This window comes from Priapulus caudatus, unplaced genomic scaffold (assembly GCF_000485595.1).
Source record: "Priapulus caudatus unplaced genomic scaffold, Priapulus_caudatus-5.0.1 Scaffold1162, whole genome shotgun sequence".
In the NCBI taxonomy this organism is placed as follows: Eukaryota; Metazoa; Priapulida; class Priapulimorpha; order Priapulimorphida; family Priapulidae; genus Priapulus; species Priapulus caudatus.
The window spans coordinates 27,729-48,002 of record NW_014578223.1 but is presented as its reverse complement, the minus strand read 5'-3'; the positions used below and the strand labels follow the sequence as shown (position 1 = coordinate 48,002).

The window sequence follows — 20,274 nt, the reverse complement described above, 5'->3', positions numbered from 1 at the left end:
CACACGTATTGCCGTGCGAACACTTTCATGCGCACAATACCCGGATGTCCCTCATGTAGCAGGTACATAACGCGTTCTCTAGCTGCAGTTGGCACGATCACGCGAGATCCCCAAAGTATGCATCCATCCTGTATGGATAGCTCATCACGTCTAACATAGTATGGCAACAGTTCACCATCCTTCTTCGACTCCGGCCAACCATGTCTAACCAGACGTCTCACCCTGGACAGTACAATGTCTTTATCCGTCATAGTCCGTACCAGTTCCACATCCACTGGTGACGAATCCATGAATTCCAGTAAACAAACCGTCTCTGCAGGTGTTGGTACTTCTCGCACCGTGGTAGGCAACGGCAACCTACTCATGGCATCAGCGTTTGCCATTTTCGCCCCAGATTTGTACTTCAACTCATACTGATAAGCGCTTAGCATCAGCCCCCATCTCTGAATTCTACCTGACGCTAACGGTGGAATTGGCTTCTGTTCACCGAGCAAACTCTCAAGTGGCTTATGGTCACTCAGAATACCAAACGCACGTCCGTACAAATAACAATGAAAGTACTTTACAGCCCACACGATCGCTAATGCCTCCTTCTCCAGTTGAGAATAGTTCCTTTCAGCGGCGGCTAACGTACGTGATGCAAAACTAATCGGACGCTCCGTCCCGTCGGGTAACCTGTGCGCTAGCACAGCCCCAACCCCGTATGGCGAAGCATCGCAAGCAAGTATTAGTTCCTTGTCTGGATCATAATGAACCAACACAGACGCGGATTGTAGCAATTCCTTGGAGCGACGGAACGCAACATCCTGTTCGTTACCCCACACAAACCGATTGTCCTGCTTAAGCAGCCTGTGCAACGGTTCAAGTTCCGTAGATAAGTTCGGCATGAACTTTGCATAGTAATTCAAGCAACCAAGGTAGCTTCGGAGCTCCTTGACATTCTTTGGCTGTGGTGCCATTGCAATAGCCTTGACTTTCTCAGCTACAGTATGCAGACCATCAGCACTGATCTTGTACCCAAGATAGATCACTTCATCGGCCATGAAGATGCACTTGGCCCGGTTTAATCTCAACCCAACCTCAGCCAATCTCCGTAGAACTTCCTCCAAGTTTCGCAAATGCTCCTCGTCATCGCGACCGGAGATGAGTATGTCGTCTAATCTCGCGACTACAAACGGAGTATCACCCACCAACTGATCCATGATCCTTTGGAAAATTGCGGGCGCCGAACTTACCCCGAAAAGTAAACGGTTGTACCGAAACAACCCTTTTGCCGTATTGATTGTTACGTACTTCTTAGACCCTTCGTCCAGTTCAATTTGGAAGTATGCCTGACGCAAGTCAAGCTTGGTGAATTTCTGCCCACCTGAGAGTTTAGCGTACAAATCTTCCACTCGGGGAAGGGGATACTTCTCCACACGTGCATAACGATTTACAGTAACTTTGAAATCTCCACAGATGCGAACGCTTTTGTCCGGCTTAACGACTGGAACGATCGGAGCTGCCCAATCGGAGAATGGTACAGATTCGATGATACCCTCTCTCTCGAGTCGATCTAACTCGGTGTCTACTTTCTCACGTAAGGCATAGGGTACGTTCCTAGCCTTGAAGAACTGCGGTTCTGCGTCAGAATCCACTTGCACATGTCCCTTGACCCCTTTCAAGGTACCGAGGCCGTCCTCCATCACCTCTGGATATTTCTCAAGAATTTCCTGTACGCACGTTACACGATTTATCGCACCCCTGGACCCCTGTGCCGAACCAGAACCACTGCGACACACCTTTTTCCAATCGAGCTTTATTTCACACAACCAGTCTCGCCCAAGCAACGACGGACCGTTACCCTGCACGACCAACAATGGCAATTCATGCCTTTGCCCATTGTATTCAACCTGCACCACACACGTACCTGCTATCGCCAACGGTTCTCCCGTATATGTACGGAGCGTACAGGCAGTAGGATTTAACTGCACCCATTCTGCCAGTAGTTCTCGGTACGTACGTTCACTGATCAATGTCGCGGCTGCCCCAGTATCGATCTCCATCGCTACGTCGACTCCATTTATCGTCATCTTTGACATGAAAGCCGGTGTACTGCGCGAGTTTGCCCTCGTCCCGGGCCGAATATGGTACAAATGACTATCGTAGACCTCCTCACCTGACGGCACCTCCTGCGGCGGCGCACTATCAGTTCCTTGGACATTATACACTCGTCCCTTTTGACCATAACCCTTTTTCCTGGGTGTCTGCGATGAGGTAGACCCTGACTTGGAATTATCAGAGTTCGATGCCCACGTACTACGACACACTCGCTTTAAGTGTCCTTTCTTGTGACATTTACTACATTCAGTATCCTTATGTATACACGTGTCTGCCTTATGATCGGGTTTGCCACACCGATAACAGTAAGTCGTCGTAGGCTTCTGCCATGTCTGCTGACTGCGAGGCTTACCCCCACCTGCAGGTTTTCGCGAGACGAATTGCACTTTGTTGTCCTGTTTGGCCGCTGCCCCAATCAGTTCCCTGCAGTCCTTTGCCGCAGTTTCCATAGAATGAGCAACCTGCACTGCCCGATCAAAGGTTAATTCCCTTTCCGCCAACAGTCTTCGTTGAATGGCCTCCGCTTTCAACCCAACCACGAATTGATCACGCAGTCGTTCCAATAGCGTCGTCCCAAATTCGCAATGGGTACTCAGGCGCTTCAATTCAGTTACGAATTGCGAAATATTCTCAGAGTCCCTCTGTGTTCGCTTCATGAAGCGAAACCGTTCCACGATTACCAATGGTCTTGGGTCGTAATGTTTCCGCAGCAGATCAATCAATTGATCCACAGTTTTAGTCCTAGGCAAGTCCGGTGAACACATGGATTTCAATACACCATATGCACTGGCTCCGATGATGGCTAGAAAACTTTGCACCTTCACATCATCCTTGATTCCATTGGCCTCCATGAACAGGTTGACCCTTTCAGCATACTGGTCGAAACCCTCAGCATCAGCCTCATATGGCCCCACAGCTCCAATCATAGTAGTAGCCATAATCAGTAAAATTGCAGCACCGTTTAGCAAATTACACAGCGCGGCAGTCCTCCCCTGCAACAACATGGACACCATCCGAATGTACACGGCGATGTACAGCACTCATGCCTTGCTGTGCGCGCAACGCATCGACAGGAATTACACCCATCGTTTCGTTCACTTTTATCGCAGAGTATCATAACCGAATCTCACGTTAAAGCGGACGATTTTTTAAGTCCTAACGCCATCCGAGACATGTAAACTTCCAAAGACACCCATAAGTTCTTTAAGGCCCCTATATACCGAAATGAATGGATCGTCACAGGGGTGGCCAGTATAGGGAGAGTTGACTGTGGGAGGTTACGCAGGATTGATTGTTATCTGTGATGTCTGTTACTTAAAGAATGCACAAGAATATAAAAGTGAAATCTTTCTCAAGCAGTTTCTGATGAATCTCGGGCGAAGACAGCGTGATATATGTCTGCCCTAATATGTGATGTTTATACGTAAAAAATATTCATACCCGTTCGTTGAGAGGCAGATCGTACTGTGAAGATTCAGATTTAAGATTCTATAGATTTATATAGTGAACATATATATTTTTTCTGCAATGGGAGAATACGTTGCGCAAGTGCACAGCATAGAATAGCAAGGCTTGTGAGTTGTGGCGGTGCAAAATGCTAATAAAGCTACTTCACGTGAACACATTTGTTCAGGATGTTCTCACTGCAGTCTGTCCTCTAAGAGTTTCAGCTAAGAGCAATTTCATTAGCTTTTAATTTAATTAGAAGTTGGCTGTGCGTCTTTACTTGTAAAACACATAGCTAGTACAGTGTTTAGCAAATAAAGGCTCACCATGGTTCCCGCAAAAGTGTGAATTATTTTTTCAAGGACATTTCACGGACAATCTGTGACAAGTAGTTTTAGCTTTTTAGAATCATCGTATATAACTTAGATTCATATATAAAGTAAAAATAGTTGTTTTACACGAGTGCCGACCGCTGATTAAACAGCCGCTATAGCTCGCCGATTACCGACGTACACAATAGTCGCTTCATATTGTCATTCACGTAGATTCATGTGACGGTCCTGTGACAATATAATAATGTAAAGCTTTAATGTAACATGAATCACTCAGAACTATGTATCACACAATGTACTGTATCACTCAGAATTTTTTTTATTTTTACTGCTCAATTCACTATTGCATTCATCAGAATTTTTCTTCAGTACATGTATTTGTAGTTGAATTACATGAAATAGAGATTTAATAATAATAATAATAAACAGTTGCCGGTTCTTTATGCTGACCTATAATGTATATAATATATATATAAGAAAAGCAAATTCCGACGTGGGGTTCGTACGCCGGTTTCATAGATAGCAGTTTAGCGTTCTAACCACTGCACTAACAACACATATACGCGTAGAAGTACGTAGTTTAACGTAGATGAACACGTCATTACATACATCACTTCCTTACTCCCCTCTTGCGGATGGTATCGCCCACGACCAGTCAAGCATGGAAAAACATTTGCAGGTAAACGGCCGTATTTCAGCCGAAACATTTTCATTCCCCGAGGCACAAAATTTGAATTTACGCCTATAATACGCGCGCACGCGTGCGTGCAACCATACCCGCGTGTGCGCGCCCGGTCGCGTGTGTGTATGTGTGCTTGAGTGACTGTAAAAACGCGTATTATAGCCGTATATCCACATTTTGTGCTTTGGAGGGATGAAAAAGTTGCATACTGAAAGACCAGTCATTATGCCTTTGTTAACTTCTTCACCGTGAAACTGATGCGCGTGGGCCGATACTTACCCGCGAGAGGCGGAGGGTAAATACCTGAGGGGGAGAGTGAGAGGAGAGGTAGAATAGTCCAGCGGCTAAGGCCCGAAATAGTGGCAGGAATATTTCAGCTTTTTGGAGAAGAAATTATGAAACTTGGCACATACGTAAGGCGGACCCCCAGTGGGTGTCCATTTTTCGATTGAGACCAACTCGAAAACGCCCCCTGCGTGGCCGCCATCTTGAATTTCGATATGGGCCGCCAGGCTTGACATGACTTCTTGCTATCATCTTCAAAGCATTAAGGCAGATAGAAATGTAATTTTAGTCGGCTAAACCCCCCATTTTAGGGTCAATGGAATTCAGTGAAACCATATTATGAACATCAGGGTGTCGCGCCATATTGGATTCAAGATGGCCGCTATTTAACATAAGTTGACTATAACTTTGCCGAACTAAGAGATAGAAAGATGTAGTTTCTAGTAAGCTAAGCTCCCCCGTTTTCAGGGTCAAGGAATTCAAGTGAAACTATTTTTATGAACGTCGGACGTGTCCGCCATCATTACATTCAAGATGGCGCGCTATGATAAAACATAATTGACCTATAAAACTTGGAAAACTAAGGCAGCATAGAAAGTGCAATCTAGTGGGCCTAACCGCAATTTCAGGGTCGCGATGGAATCCAACGAAATAAATATTATAAACATTAGGATTCCTGGCCATATTGGATTACGCAGATGCAAACAGGTTTTAGTAACAACTTTATTAATAAATGTAACTTAAAAATGTGGATGGGCAGGGACGCTTTAACCCCAGTCAGACATTGCGCTGCAGGCCACCTGTGAAGCGATTTTTGTGCTCCCATGTGGACTAAGACCCCGCGTGGCACATCAAGGGACTGCTGCCAAGCTTTGTATAGTTACAGCAGAAGGCATACCTTAATCTAAACAGATGGAAAACAGTAAAGAATAGTCAGGGCAAACCAGAATGGAATCTCAGCAGAGTGGTGTGCTGAGAGTGTCAGAAAAGTACCCGCAGTTTTATTTTTGGCAGACAGTGTTAGACTTTGAACTAACGATTTTCCAGTTTGTAAGGTCCCTGGCGAGTGTCAGATTTTGACCTGTGACATTGGCCATCCGCAGCACCGATTTTGATACCCTGGTTCTTTGCATATGGACCACCCAACTATGCCCGCTGGTTAGCGCGGTCCATGTGCGAGGTATTTCACCTTAGAAGAGGAGAGCGCCAAATTGTCGTTTCGCTGAGTTCTCACGTAAGGAATCACTGCCAACAAGACAAGCCGACCATTCTCTGCCAGTTTCGCTGGACCATGCAACACGAACAGGTAAATGCACTAGTTAAGAGTGCGGGTGGAGCAGTTGGGCTAACTAAAAACCCCGGAGCACTTAGGTCATGGATGGTAGCTGGAGCCTTGAAGACTAGCAAGACTAGTTGAAGAGTTTGAGGATGCGTTGGACGACAGTGGACAGCAAATACCTCTGACTCGCCACTGCACGGAACAGATTAAGGCGTCCAGGCAAAATTTGTCCAAGATGTACAGTCACTGGTGGCCACAATGAAGAGATGGGCAACCCATTTCATGGAAGAGAGCATGATTGCCTTAAAATCTCAATCAAAGCCATCATGCAGAGAAAGTTGTAAAAGCCATGAGGAATGCTCCATTCACGTGGGGAAGTCTAAATATGACGGGATTTCGTGATGAGCGCTTAAAGTCCAATTCGAAATCAATTCGAGACAACCATCTGGCTATGTTCAGCAAGCGTTGGCGTCGAAAAGACAAGACAGCAGGGAGGTTTGGTTGAGCTAGAGAATGAACAGGGCTCTGTTTCAAGGTTGTAACATTCCAGTCAACGGAGATGGTTGATTATTGCATGAATTCTTCAGGCAATTGAAAACCAGTCACTCCACCGTCACTCGCAACGGGAGGTCAGCTGCAACAAGGTGACAAGCCATAGCTTTTGACTGTCTCGAAGGAAATGTGACAATTATATAATGTCCTTTCGCGTAGTCAATGCTAAAGTCGTTGACCGGTCATGCAGTGTTCACTTTCTGGTGGCCTGGGTACCTGTGGCAACCTTCGAGGATTATGCTGCAGGAGGTCTTCCTGCGCATATCTGTTGAAGGAACTGGAAATGCCAGTCGAATTGAATATCGTGGGGATGTTTATCGTCCAGACAAGTTTGAAAAACGCAACAAGGAAGTAAACGAGGTTGTGGTATTCAGACGTCGTGCTAAACTTCACCACGAGAATTCCAGGCAAACTGGCCAGGCCTTCCTTCGAAACTAATGACAACAACAGGAATTTGTTTCCAATTCCTTGCGCCAGAAATGTGAGGATCATGAAACTGAAGATGACAAGGGCAATCATAAGCACGCCTGGGCGATACAGTTGTGTGCTTCATCCAAAGATGCTGTACACTTCAATGCTTGTCCGTTGGCTACATGAAGAAGCAGACTTCGAGATTTTTGTCCAGTTAATGAGCATTGGCTTCGTCAGGGAACACAAGTGATGATCGCGCACTGTTGACCTGATGTGGTGGTCATAGCTGTTACTAAATTCTTGGAAATTGTCTGGATAAATTATGCGGTTGCTTCGGAACTGGTAAGAACTAGCATAGCATTATAGGCGTACCCAGATAGTCGCAGTATTGGGCCAGAGAAGTCACAGCACTGGCATTTTTTATGCCATTTTACAGGCTGTGATACATGTCCTTGGCAGGCATACCCTGATGCTACAGACGCATTCCAAGCATTGTGCTGTCTCACCTGCTGACGTCGCGAAAGACTGTATGGACATACTGGAGCGATTTCGTCAGTCTTGACTTTTATGAACCGCCACCCAGTGACCTCAAGTCCGTAGAATACCGCAAGAGCCTACCTGTTTTCCAAGAAGTCAAGGGAGGAATAGAAATATCCCTGCCTATGCGGCAGCTCTATTGAACGACACCAGAAGAGAGCTGCATTCAAGCAGGCCACATTATGGGGTCAACCTTAGTCACGCAACCCAGATGTTCCATTGCGCAGCTGACTGGGGTTGGGAAAGCGCGTGATGGAACTATGGCAGGTGATGATGGACCTTACTTCCTAAGCAGCCAAGGCGCTTGGCTACGAGCTAATAGGCTGGCAAGTGCCAAGAAGACGCTGCGCCCAGGCAAACTGCAAATGTTACAGGGCCAGCCCTCCAGTGCACGTCCACTATGCACCTGGTCGACGCGACAATGTTATGAACTAAACTGTGAGGTACAAGTGCCATACCAGCTTTAAACAAGAATAGCAGGGGCAGTCATCTTGTTTGTTGTTTGTTGTCGATGTTGAGGTGACATTTCCATTAACAAATCTTGGGATGCTAATAAAAAAGATTTACTTATGCATCCAAGTTGCTCTTGATGCCTCATGCCTCAAACATGCTATCGAGAATTCCATAAGAGATAGAGTTTACATTATTAATGAACTTGTTTAATTGATAATGTATCATACATTATACCACTTAAAACCTGTTGCACTTGTGTAGTATGGCAGCCAGCCTGGAAACCAATATGCGCAGAATCGCTGATGTTTATAATATTTATGTTCGTTGGATTTCTCGGACCCTGAAATTGCGGGTAGGCCACTGGAATTGATCCTATCTGCCCTTAGCTTTCAAGTTATTAGTTATAATGTATTTTTAAGTCATAGCGGCCATCTGTTGGATCTATATGGCGGACATCTGACGTTCATAATAAAGTTTCACTGATTCCTTGAGCGCCTGAAAAACGAGGGGTTACGCTACTGAAACTACATTTCTATCCTTCTTTAGTTCAAGGTTAATAGTCATTACGTTTATCATACGCCCATCTGGCGAATCTAAATATGGCGGACATCTGACGTTCATAATAATAGTTTCACTGATTTCCTGAAAACGGGGGTGTTAGCTATAAAGCTACATTTCTAATCTTCTTTGATTCAAAGTTATAGTCAATTATGCTTATAATAGCGGCCATCTTGTGAATCCAATATGGCGGACACCCTGAATGTTTATAATAATGGCTTTCACCTGAATTCGCTTTGACCCTAAAAATTCGGGCGGGTAAGCCATAAAATTTACATTTCTATCTGCCTTAGCTTTGAAAGATATAGGGCAAAAGTATGTCCAGCTCGCGCCTATCGCAAATTACAGATGGCGGCACACAGGTGCAGCGTCTTTCACCGAGGTAGGTCCCAATTCGAAAAATGACCCCACTGGGTCCGGCCTACGTTATGTGCCAAGGTTTCATAATTTCTCCAAAAACGTGCAATATTTTTTTCACTTAGCCGCGTGGACTAGAAGGAAATAGGAGAGAAAGGAGGAGGAGAAGAATGCATGCGGAGTTGTGCACACGCATGCGCAGTCAAACGCGCAGACAAACGCAAGTACGGCACAAACGGCACACACAGGCACGGATGCACACATTCCTTCTAATATAGTTAATTCACGTCGCCGTCCCGCTCACCTTCTCTCTCCGTGACTCTCCATCTCTGACCTCTCCCTCTCCCTCTCCGTGACTCTCACCCTCTCCCTCTCCGTGACTCTCACCCTCTCCCTCTCCGTGACTCTCATCCCTCTGCCCGTCTCCGTGACTCTCACCCTCTCCCTCCCGTGACTCTCACCCTCTCCCTCTCCGTGACTCTCACCCTCGTCCCTCTCCGTGACTGCTCACCCTCTCCGCTCTCCGTGACTCTCACCTTCTCCCTCTCCGTGACTCTCACTCTCACGCCTCTCCCTCTCCGTGACTCTCACCCTCCCCCTCTCCGTGACTCTCACCCTCTCCTCTCCGTGACTCTTCACCCTCTCCCTCTCCTGCACTCTCACCCTCTCCCTCTCGTCCGTGACTCTCACCCTCTCCCTCTCCGTGACTCTCACCCTCTCCCTCTCCCGTGACTCTCACCTTCTCCCTCTCCGTGACTCTCACCCTCTCCCTCTCCGTGACTCTCACCCTCTCCCTCTCCGTGACTCTCACCCTCTCCCTCTCCGTGACTCTCACCCTCTCCCTCTCCCTCTCCGTGACTCTCACCCTCTCCCTCTCCGTGACTCTCACCCTCTCCCTCTCCGTGACTCTCACCCTCTCCCTCTCCGTGACTCTCACCCTCTCTCTCTCTACCCCTCTCTATCTATCCCTCTCTCTACCCCTCTCCCTCTACCCTTTTCTCTCTACCCCTCTCTCTCTAACTCCCCTCTCTGTCTACCCCCTCTCTCTCTCTCTACTCCTCTCTCTGTGTACCCATTTCTATGTACCCTTCTCTGTTTCTCTTTCTGTACCCCTCTCTCTCTTTCTCTCTGTACCCCTCTCTCTCTTTCTCTCTGTACCCCTCTCTCTTTCTCTCTCTGTACTCCTCTCTCTTTCTCTCTGTACCCCCTCTCTCTGTGTACCCCGTTCTCTGTACCATTCTCTCTCTCTTTCTCTCTGTACCACTCCCTTTCTCTCTGTACTCCTCTCCCTTTCTCTTTCTGTACCCCTCTCACTTTCTCTATGTACACCTCCCTTCTGTACCCATCTCTTTCTATCTCTGCCCCTATCTATATATCGATTTAATGAAAAATAAAAAAATAATCATAAATATAAACTACTCACGTAGTAAGTCTCGGGGGAGATAAAATGATCCGTTAGAGGCGCCACCATCCAATGACTTATATAAGGGAATGCTATGTTGAATTTTGACATCCTAGCGCCATTTAGTGTTTAAAATAATTATAAAGTGAGCATATAAGGAATAACCCAGATATATGGAATAGGCGTAAACCAGATGGATATATCAATTTTTCTCTCTTTCTCGGGCGCTATATGTCCTATATGTTCACATGTATTAGTGTGTTTGTGTGACTGTAAAAACGCGTATTATAGCCGTATCTTGTGCTCTGGGGGGTGTGTGAAAAAGTTGAGGCTGAAAACCAGCCATTTGCCTGAATAAAATTCGCCGCGCTGTCGTAATGGTAGACGATTACAACATTTGGGAGAGGGGGATCACTTATTCCCGAAAGAATAAAACCTGATAGGATAATAGAGCAGCATATAAATAAATAGACATATCCGATATACATAGATAGAATACCAGATATTGAATGAAAAGGTATTATGTATTGGTATTTTATTAGTTTTTCGTGATGGTCGATTCTACACGATACATCATTACTGATATGTTCTCAGTACATGGATCCAACAAGTGTGAATTATTTTTTCAAAGTCTTGGCCATATTTTCAAGGACTTTCAATATGACAAAAGTAAAAATTAAGGACTGTGGGGACCCGGCTTGCTAAAGCAAATCCATCTCATGAATTTCGTTAATTAATTGAAAGACCAGCCGAAGCCGAGTAGAATATTCTAGTGACGATTATTTTACGACACCACCACCAACAACAACAACAATAACAACAACACTAACAGTCATCTCTTCGCTTGGCCAATACTATTTATTTACTCGGCGTCCGTCCCTCTCTCTCTCTCTCTGTACAGTAAATCGTGGCTGCGCAACGCATTCATTAGTGGCCCTGGGTCTTCTGCAGCAGTCTCCTGTCTCTCTCCTCGGCGATCTTCAGCTTGACGCCGCGTCCCCGTGGCAACGACACGTAAGCCTTGTTCCCCTTGCCGATGATGAAGACGTTGCTCAGTCTGAAACGCAGATAGATAGAAACATGATAGCGCTTGAAGAGTGAGAGTGAGAGAGTTAGAGTAAGAGAGAGAGAGAGAGAGACATGATCTATCGCGCGTGACGAAAGAGTGAGAGAGAGAGAGAGAGAGGGAGAGCGTTAGAGAGAAAGAGAGAGAGAGGGAGAGAGTTAGAGAGAGAGAGAGTGAGAGTAAGAGAGAGAAGGAGAGGGAGAGGGAGGGAGAGAGGGAGAGAGAGAGAGAGAGAGAGAGAAAGTTAGAGAGAGTGAGAGCATAGAGACAGTTTGCCGATTGCTGCGTGAAGCGAGTGAGCACAAAACCGCATAACCACATAAACAAACCGAATGCCTGGAAAAACTGCGCGTAAGGGCCAGTCGACGAAGGAAACACCGAAAGCATGCTTTACGGACAGCCGGTCATTCTATAGACGTGGTTTCGCCGTATAACTGCCACCGAAATAAGAAGTGCCGTCCTTTATAGACAGGTGTCGGATCTATAGACGTAGTTTCACTGTGTTTAGCTGTGTCGTTTGCTAATTAATGCACAAAGATTTAACGAAGTACACCAATAATATTCTAACGTTCACTTTGATAGCACAGGGGTCGAGGGAGCATATCAAGAAGTAGCACTTATTTCGCGCTATGTGCCCTATTGCCCTAAAGACCCTTCAATGTTCCTTTTCACAGCACAGAGAGATATGTAGAAACTGAACCCGCGCTAACTTTGACCTCCTGTAACGTCGCATCGCTTCCCTCCGCGCCCCAATTATTCAAGGACACTTCCAGGTAGTCAAAGCACAGAGGGATATGTAGAAACTCAACCCACGCTAATTTCAACCTCCTGTCCTCACACCCCTTCCCCGCTCCCTCCGTGCCACAGCCGCGCTGCCCTGCCCTGCCCACGCACCATCTCAGTTTTTAGTATTTGCGTTGTAATCAGCCTCCATGAGGAGTCAGCGGATTGACAGATAAAATACAAGTCATCATCGATGGTGTGCGGGGAAAACTTCGGCGTCGGCCGGGGCGACGAGAGCACGCTCGGTCATCGCGAAATACCCACCCACTCCACCTACTGGACGCAGTTAGAAACACCTGCCACAATAAGTATCACGACCCGCCCCCTACACCCACCTATTCTACGCAAAATCAACAGCTACTAGTCTATCACTGCCAGCAACGACTCGGACGACACATGTCCCGATGTTACCGTAGCAACCCCCACCCCTTACGATTTAAAGCGCGTGCATTCTAGGACTGCCCACGATCTTTGCATCCGGATCGAACCCTCGCCCCCGACCCTTTTCCTGAGCTCTGAGATTCGTCACCAGGAACAGCTACGACTACCAATACTACAATCTAAAATCTCTCTTCCTTCGCACGTCACTCTTCGTCACATCTTCGCCCAACGACGTCGCGACCGCTCGAGTTACCGGTGACGGACCCCCCTCCGGTCGCCACGACGACGGTCGCTCACGACGACGGTCGCTCACGACGACGGTCACCACGACGACGGTCGCTCACGCTCACCTGGTGGCGAAGGAGTTACCGGCGCTGTCCTTGATGTGGCAGATGTCGAAGGATCCGAGATGACGGTCCCTGTGCGTTACGGTGCCGACGCGCCCCAAGTTACGACCGCCGGTGATCATGCATAGGTTACCTGCAAGCGAGCGGAGACGGACGTATTAGGGAAGGTATTAATTAGTCAATTAATTAGATTGATCTCATTTAATTGATTCGATTAACGCGCCCAGACGGAGCTTTATTGAGGTATGAAGGCAGAAATAATTTTATACGTAATATGTTCTACGTTAATACAGTAATACACGTTATACCAGGGGTAGAAATTAATTTTTGAACAAGGGAGAACCTTAAAAAGAGGGAGTCCGCAGTCTGAAGTTCAAAACTAAAACATAACAACAATAACACATGCTTATTTTGAAGATTCGTGCGATGCACGTCTGCCAAATTTTCTTTGGATAGTTGCTGAGAAAATACGGTAATTCCGTGAGGCCATGCTCTGCAACGAACTAGTTAGTATAGCAGAATTTTCAGGGAGTCACACGGACTCCTGCATATGTCAAATCAGGGAATCCGACAGAAAATCAGGGAGTATTTGACTCCGGACTCGTGACACAGTTTACCACGTGTAAATCTTTACTGCCGTTACTCTCCAATCAATTTTACTAACGATTACTTTAACGATAAAACCCGCAATTGCGAATACGTGCCTTGACTTACTGAAGCAGTAACAGGCATTAGAAGCAACTGAATAGATTTCATAGATTTGATAAAGCAATCCACGCTAGCCCATTAAAAACCAATCGACAACATGATGCGAGTAACGTAATGGAATGCAACCCTGTTCAGATTATAAACGTTTTGTCCGCAGGAGTAAATCGGAGCCCAATGCTATCATCACTACAGACCTTGCATTCGTACGAGAAAAATACGCTCCATTGTTAACCAACGGCTACCCATTGTCACCGTTATTCTCATTAACTGTCGTCTTATATATTGTAATAAATATATGCAATCGACATAAAATACATCTTATACATGAAACTATAACTTAAAAGAACCTCTTTTAAGGGTGGTAATTTGTTTCGTAGACCGCTGATAGAAACCCAGTGAAGTTCGCAGAGGTCTGGTCTACGAGGAAAAATCTATGTTAAGACTAATTTTGATTCTGACAACGAGGGGCGCTGAGCGATACGTATTTTATGTCGATTCCATATATTTATACTTGCAGCATCGACAGCCGCATCGACATCCAATCAAGTCGCATCAAACGACGACAGTTACCGAAAACAACGCGCCGCGCAGCAGCCCCCGATGTTCCGGGAAAGCTCCGTGTCGCATTGTACAGCATTCGACCACGCAGGTTGCATAAGGCCGGCACACACGTGAGTAATTTTACTCAAGTAAAATGATGCATGCGTTAAAATACTCACGTGTGCGGCGGATTTTCGTTGAGTATTTTGACGCATGCATCATTTTACTTGAGTAAAATTACTGACGTGTGCGCCAAATTTATTTTTCGGGGGCTACTTTTCAAGCTCGCGTGCATGAAAATAGCACTCTGAAATTTGGTTTGCATTGAACTCTATGCAAATTTCCGGGGGCTCTTTTTGGCATTTCGGGAGCTAAATCGCCCCATGTATTTTTCCCACTGATAGACAGTTACCGAAATTAACTCGACGCGCGCGACTCACCCGTGTCGAACTTGATGTAATCCTGGATCTTTCCGGAGGCGATGTCGACCTTGACGGTGTCGTGGACCTTGACGTTGGGATCGGGGTAGCGGATCGTGCGGCCGTCGTGCGTCACGATGAACGGCACGCCCTTCGGCCCCACCTCCAGTTTCTTCACCTTGCACAGCTTGTACTGCGGAAATAACGATCAGATTAATTATTAGATTTAAATATTACTAAATTTTTAACATTTATTTTTATATTGAGAGGCTATAAATTTAGAGGGAAGATCCAAGGTAAAAAAAAACATACCGAAATTCTAGGTTACCGTGGCTTTCGCCGAAGGGGGGCACCGTGGGAAACGCGAACACGCCGCAAATAAATCCTCAACGAATTACTCTCTAGTAGAGGAAATCGCGCCCGCGTCGTTCCTGTACTCCCTCTGGGTAATGCCGAGTCCGCCACTTTACGTTGGAAGGCGGTCCAGCGACCGTAGACAAGGAGAGATGATGTCGGCTGCGGTTTGACCGCCGACGGCCAGAGGGCGCCGCCGGCGGCTTCGACGAGCCAATGTCGCGTCTCGAACGGGGCGACGTGCCCCGGGGGGATTCATCACTACCGTACACGCTCACTGCTTCGTTTTTGGCAACAATTGTTATTCAATTTTGGTCAATAATTGTCATTAGGCATGTGTGGTAACAATTGCCTTGTAATTTTAGTCAATATTTGCCAATAATTTCGGTAGCAATTGCCATTAAATGTCGTTCAATAATTGCGCAGCATCCTTCTCCCACTTCTCACCAACTACCGCACCCGCCGCTCGCGCGACGCCGAGGGAGCTGGTAGCGCCACCTACCGCTGCCTCCTGCGCAGTGATCCTGTGGACGGTGAAGCGACCCTTCACGTCGTAGATGAGCCGGAAACGCTCGTCCGTCTTCTCAATGGTGACGACGTCTGTGCGGAGACGAGAAAAAGATAACGATCAGTACAATACGAGAGGGAGAGAGGCAAAGAGAGAGAGAGAGAGATGTGGGGGCTAGGTGCACAATACGCACGCACACAGGCGAGAAACCTTTCAGGTGTGTTGGGTTGTTAGAGTTAAGGTTAGTGTTACTGTTAGGGTTAGGTTTGATTAGAGTTAGTGTTAGATGTGGTTAGGGTTAGGGTTAATAACGCAACCTCATCATAAGTTAATGATGTATGATGATGGTGATGATGATGATGATGATGATGATGATGATGATGATGATGATGATGATGATGATGATGATGATGATGATGATGATGATGATGATGATGATGATGATGATGATGATGATGATGGTGGTGACGACCCTATGTATGCACAATGGGGTCGATAACGATCACGACCGCCCAACTATCGTCTAACCAACCTGCCTCTCCTCTCACAGATGCAAGGAGACAGAGTGTGGGAAGGCGTTTGCAGCCAGCCACCACCTGAAGACGCACGTCCGCACGCACACAGGTACCGTATCCGTGGCAACGTCTGTTTCCATTTCATTCCATAAGAGTGCGCCTTTAAATAGTACTGGGGGGGGGGCACTTCCCCAATATATCATTCCAGGGTAGGCACCCCTTCGTCAAATTTATAGCCAACAGGAACACCCCTTCTTTAAGTCGTGCTAGTGAATTTGTGCGAGTGAAATTGTGTTTACAGAACCATGATACAGTCACGAGTGCATCGGATGCAGGTTTACTCAAATTTTGCAGGAGAGAAGCCGTACACGTGCAAGCAGGACGGATGCACGCGCGCGTTCGCCACGCACTACAGCCTGAAGAATCACCTCTACCGACACCTGAACTCCCTCAGCGAGCAAGGATTGTTAGTCAGCAGCAGCGAGGTAAGGAGAGAGAGGGAGAGAGAGAGAGAGAGAGAGAGAGAGAGAGAGAGAGAGAGAGAGAGAGAGAGAGAGAGAGAGAGTCGATGTAGGTGTGCGGCGCACACCTACGATAATTTCTGCAAGGTGAATGTCATGTGACACGGGCACGTTCAGCTATTGGCTGTTCAATATTTATCGCACACGATTTTCCTGAGGTCACGCGCACACCACAAAATCGCGTCCAAATAATTGGTTCAAAATCAAACATATTTGATTTTGGAACGATCACCCGATAACAATAAAATCGTCTACAAATGAACGCGCACACCTACATCGTTTCATCGCTTCATCGCTTCATCGTTTGTAAAAATCGGCTGGTGTGCGGCGGCCTTTAGCAGTGATACCGGACGGGAAATGCTATCCCCTGGGCGTGGAGGGACAGTACCGCAATGTGGCAGCACTAGTGTTAGGATTAGGGTTAGGATCAAGGTTAGGGTTAGGGTTAGGGATATAAGGCCATGTCTAGTACGGAAGTATGACTGTGGAATCTTTCTGTGGAAGATTTGGACTTTGAAGTATACGTCAACTGTATCACGTGACTGTCCCTCCACGCCCGGGGGATAGCAACACCCATACCGGACAGTGCACGCGCGCCATCTATCCAGCGATTAGTAAATGGCGAACCCCATTAGAAATGCACATGCTATTGGAAAAAGCGGCAGGTCCTACACCAATTACGGTCAAGCTGCTGCCAGCTTGACAAGGCCAAGGGGTTAGATGTCCGGCAGCACTTACCTCACTGACAAGCCTGCCAGAGGTTCCTTACGGCGATAGCCAATACAAGGCGCCGGGAACAGTTTGTAGCTATAATGAGGCAAATTCCTTGCTGTGATAAGTGACGGATCCACAGATTCCTCATCAAAGGAGGCCGAAATTTTATTTTCGAATTAAATTTTTTTAAATTTAATTTTAATCTTATGATCCATATCAAAGTTACATGTATTTTATACAATTGAATATCTTTTTACAAAACCTTTTGGGGACACCCCTTGTACCCTGGGAGATACCCCCTTTATTCCCTAGCAGAAGGGGGGCTCCACCCCCCTACCCAACCTACCTCCTAGCAAATCACAATGCTCGTCGCTCTGCGCCTAGTAAGAGTCCTTCGGCAGGACTAGTAGAATCTTGGAAGGACTAGTACATTTTTTCTTTTACTAGTCCTGTGGACTAATGAACTAAAATGGTTAGTGTCTAACCCTGGCATACCATTAGTTTCGGCATACGTATTCGGCTTTTTCCACTGCGATCCGCAGTGTTGATCTGTCGATTTGATCAACTCGTCTCTCCGTCTTCGTTATAGTCCCTTGGACTTTTAATGACTATTATTTATGAGGTTACGTATTTATACCGTTATAGTACAATTCTAACTTCTATTCGTAACCGAGGTCGCACGTTTAATGATCGCGTATTAGAAAACATGTCAGGTTCAAGGGAAGACGCCAATCCGTAATGATGGGTGTCACGGCCAAACTTTTCTTTGTTTTTTGATAATGTTTAAAATTGTTTTGATAATGTCGGCCGATAACTGGCGTTGTCTGGTAGAGTGACAACACGAGAGTAGGCTGCTCACCACGGGTTGGTCACTGGCTCCTTTTTGGCCTCCGTGCTTTGACGTGAGTACAACAACGCATAGGCAGCTACGTGTCTAGACATGTAGTTACACCAAAGTTTACTTGTTATAGCTTAGGACGACGATTTAATATAGCCGAGGAGACGCGCTGAGGTCTATTAAATCGCAATCTGTTTTCAAGGGTGAACGGAGTTCGTAACTGTGAACGAATATTGTGAATCAAAGAGCTGTAACCAAAGATGAATAAATGTAAGAAATGTACCGACACCCTATGTTACAGCATTGTGTCTATCCGCGTGCATTCGTCGAACCGACTGCTATAATGGGTTTTCGATTGGGTTTGGGTTTGGACCTGGCTATGGATGTAAATACATTAGGGTTAGGGTTAGAGAGTGATGGTGATGCTGGGTTATGTACCGGGTTTCCGCTTGAGTTTGGGTTGGGTTGTGGATGTGGTTGCATTAGGATTAGGGGTTAGGGATAGAGTGATGAATATGCTGATATGTACTGCCTACTGGGTTCCGCAAGTAGGACTGCAAACTGCTGGACTGTGGGAACGGGTGTTTGGCAATTTACGTATAATATATACTGACTAATGTGTATCTTAACACTGCCATTATAGTACACAAATATCAATTGCATGCCTAATTTCGAACCCCGTTCTAACCCTAACTCGCACCCAACCCTAACCCTCACCCTAACCACAACCCTCACCCTAACTACAACCCTAACCCTCGCCTTACCGCTAACTCTGATCCCTCTCTACAACCCTAACCCTAGCCCACACCCTAACCCTAACCCCCGACCCCGACCCTCACCCTAACCTCAAACCTAACACTAACCCTAACACTAATGCTCACCCTAACCCTGCGTTCTTCTTCCTTCAGCTACATCCATCACACGATCAGCGATAACCAGATCTACATGCAGATCAACCCGGGCTCGTTGACGACGATGCCGCAGCATCCGTCACACGTAACCCTGACGATCGAATCGACGAGCCGGGACGACGAGAAGAAGAGGGAGGTGAAGCGCTTCATCTGCAACTACGAGGGATGCACGCGCACGTACACGACCGCCGGCAACCTGCGCACCCACACCAAGACGCACAAGGGTATGTCCGTCCATACTGATACGTATGTACATCCGTCTGGACTGTGTCCGTCTGTACATCCATGCGTTCAGACCGTCGGTCCGTCCATCCATCCGTCCACCCGTCCGCATCCTGCTGATCGTCTGTCTGGTCGTGAATTTCTAATCTCGGGTCTCTGGGTGTATACAGTATGCGTACTGTGCGGGAACTAACACGTGCGGTGTTACATGGTTCGTTTGGGGCGTGTCTGTCTCGCCATTCGTATTTCCAGTTTACACGATTAATGTTTGTTTAAATCTAGAGTTTTATCTAAAGCTTTATCTAGAGTTAGTGGAAAGTTTCGTCGGTACATGAGTGACCGCGATTTAATTTTAGTAAGTGGTACCTAGGATAGCTGCCCTGGTAGCGTTGCTTGTTACGTTGTAACGTTAGACTAGCACTTTTAATTAAGAATTGTATCATTTTACTGCACTGACGGTGAGGAGCTTGCAAGCTTCAAGTTGACATATATATCTGTTACAAATGTACCGTCTTTAAACTGATAAATAAATAAAAAATAAATGAGCGGAGTTGGGCGATGCGTCGAGCGTTCGATCGATTCTCGCGGCGAGGACTAACAGTAACACTCGGAAAGTTTTACGCGTGTGTTTCGCCACATAAGCTTTGCATGTATGTTTTGGCTGATGTCAATATGTACATTAGTTTTATAATTCATGTTTCGGCTTACATTGTTACATTAGTTTTCACATATTTGTTTTGGCTGATACGAATGAATACGTTATTTTTTCCAAGTATGTTTCGGCTAACGTTGTCATATTAGTTGTACGTAACCTATTTGTTTTGGCTGATATCGGTACATTGTAGTTTTACGCGTGTATGTTTGGTCGCTGATAGCAGCATGCTACTGCTAGTTCATACATTTTTACGTGAATTTTACGCGTAAATCTCCCTCTGGCGATGTCTGCGTGCATGCATTCGCACGTTAGTGCATGTGCATTAGTTTTACATGTACGTTTATGCAGGCGATATATATATACACGTCAGTCTTACATGTATGCTCATGCAGGCTATA

The 20,274-nt window shown here is 46.4% G+C and overlaps 2 protein-coding genes and 1 long non-coding RNA gene across 3 annotated transcripts in view; 1 reads left to right on the top strand and 2 right to left on the bottom strand.

The window, feature by feature from the left end:
- LOC106815629 overlaps positions 1–9,319 on the bottom strand; it is an 11,338-nt gene extending 2,019 nt beyond the window's left edge. The window contains exons 1-3 of the mRNA XM_014820118.1: positions 9,297–9,319; positions 6,893–7,172; positions 6–3,092 (exon numbers count right to left, since the gene is read on the bottom strand). Of these exons, the coding sequence (XP_014675604.1) occupies positions 6–3,092; positions 6,893–7,172; positions 9,297–9,319 (3,390 nt within the window). The remainder of the gene's footprint in view (positions 1–5; positions 3,093–6,892; positions 7,173–9,296) is intronic.
- Positions 9,320–11,231: 1,912 nt separating this feature from the next.
- Positions 11,232–20,274, bottom strand: part of LOC106815631 (40S ribosomal protein S4-like) — a gene marked incomplete at its 5' end in the record, with an annotated part of 14,304 nt that continues 5,261 nt past the window's right edge. The window contains 4 exon segments of the mRNA XM_014820120.1: positions 11,232–11,451; positions 12,975–13,104; positions 14,660–14,831; positions 15,495–15,592. Of these exon segments, the coding sequence (XP_014675606.1) occupies positions 11,322–11,451; positions 12,975–13,104; positions 14,660–14,831; positions 15,495–15,592 (530 nt within the window).
- On the top strand, positions 15,681–16,495 carry LOC106815632. Its single transcript, XR_001394765.1, has 3 exons — positions 15,681–15,717; positions 16,051–16,124; positions 16,370–16,495. It is a non-coding gene; the product is annotated as an uncharacterized LOC106815632 (long non-coding RNA).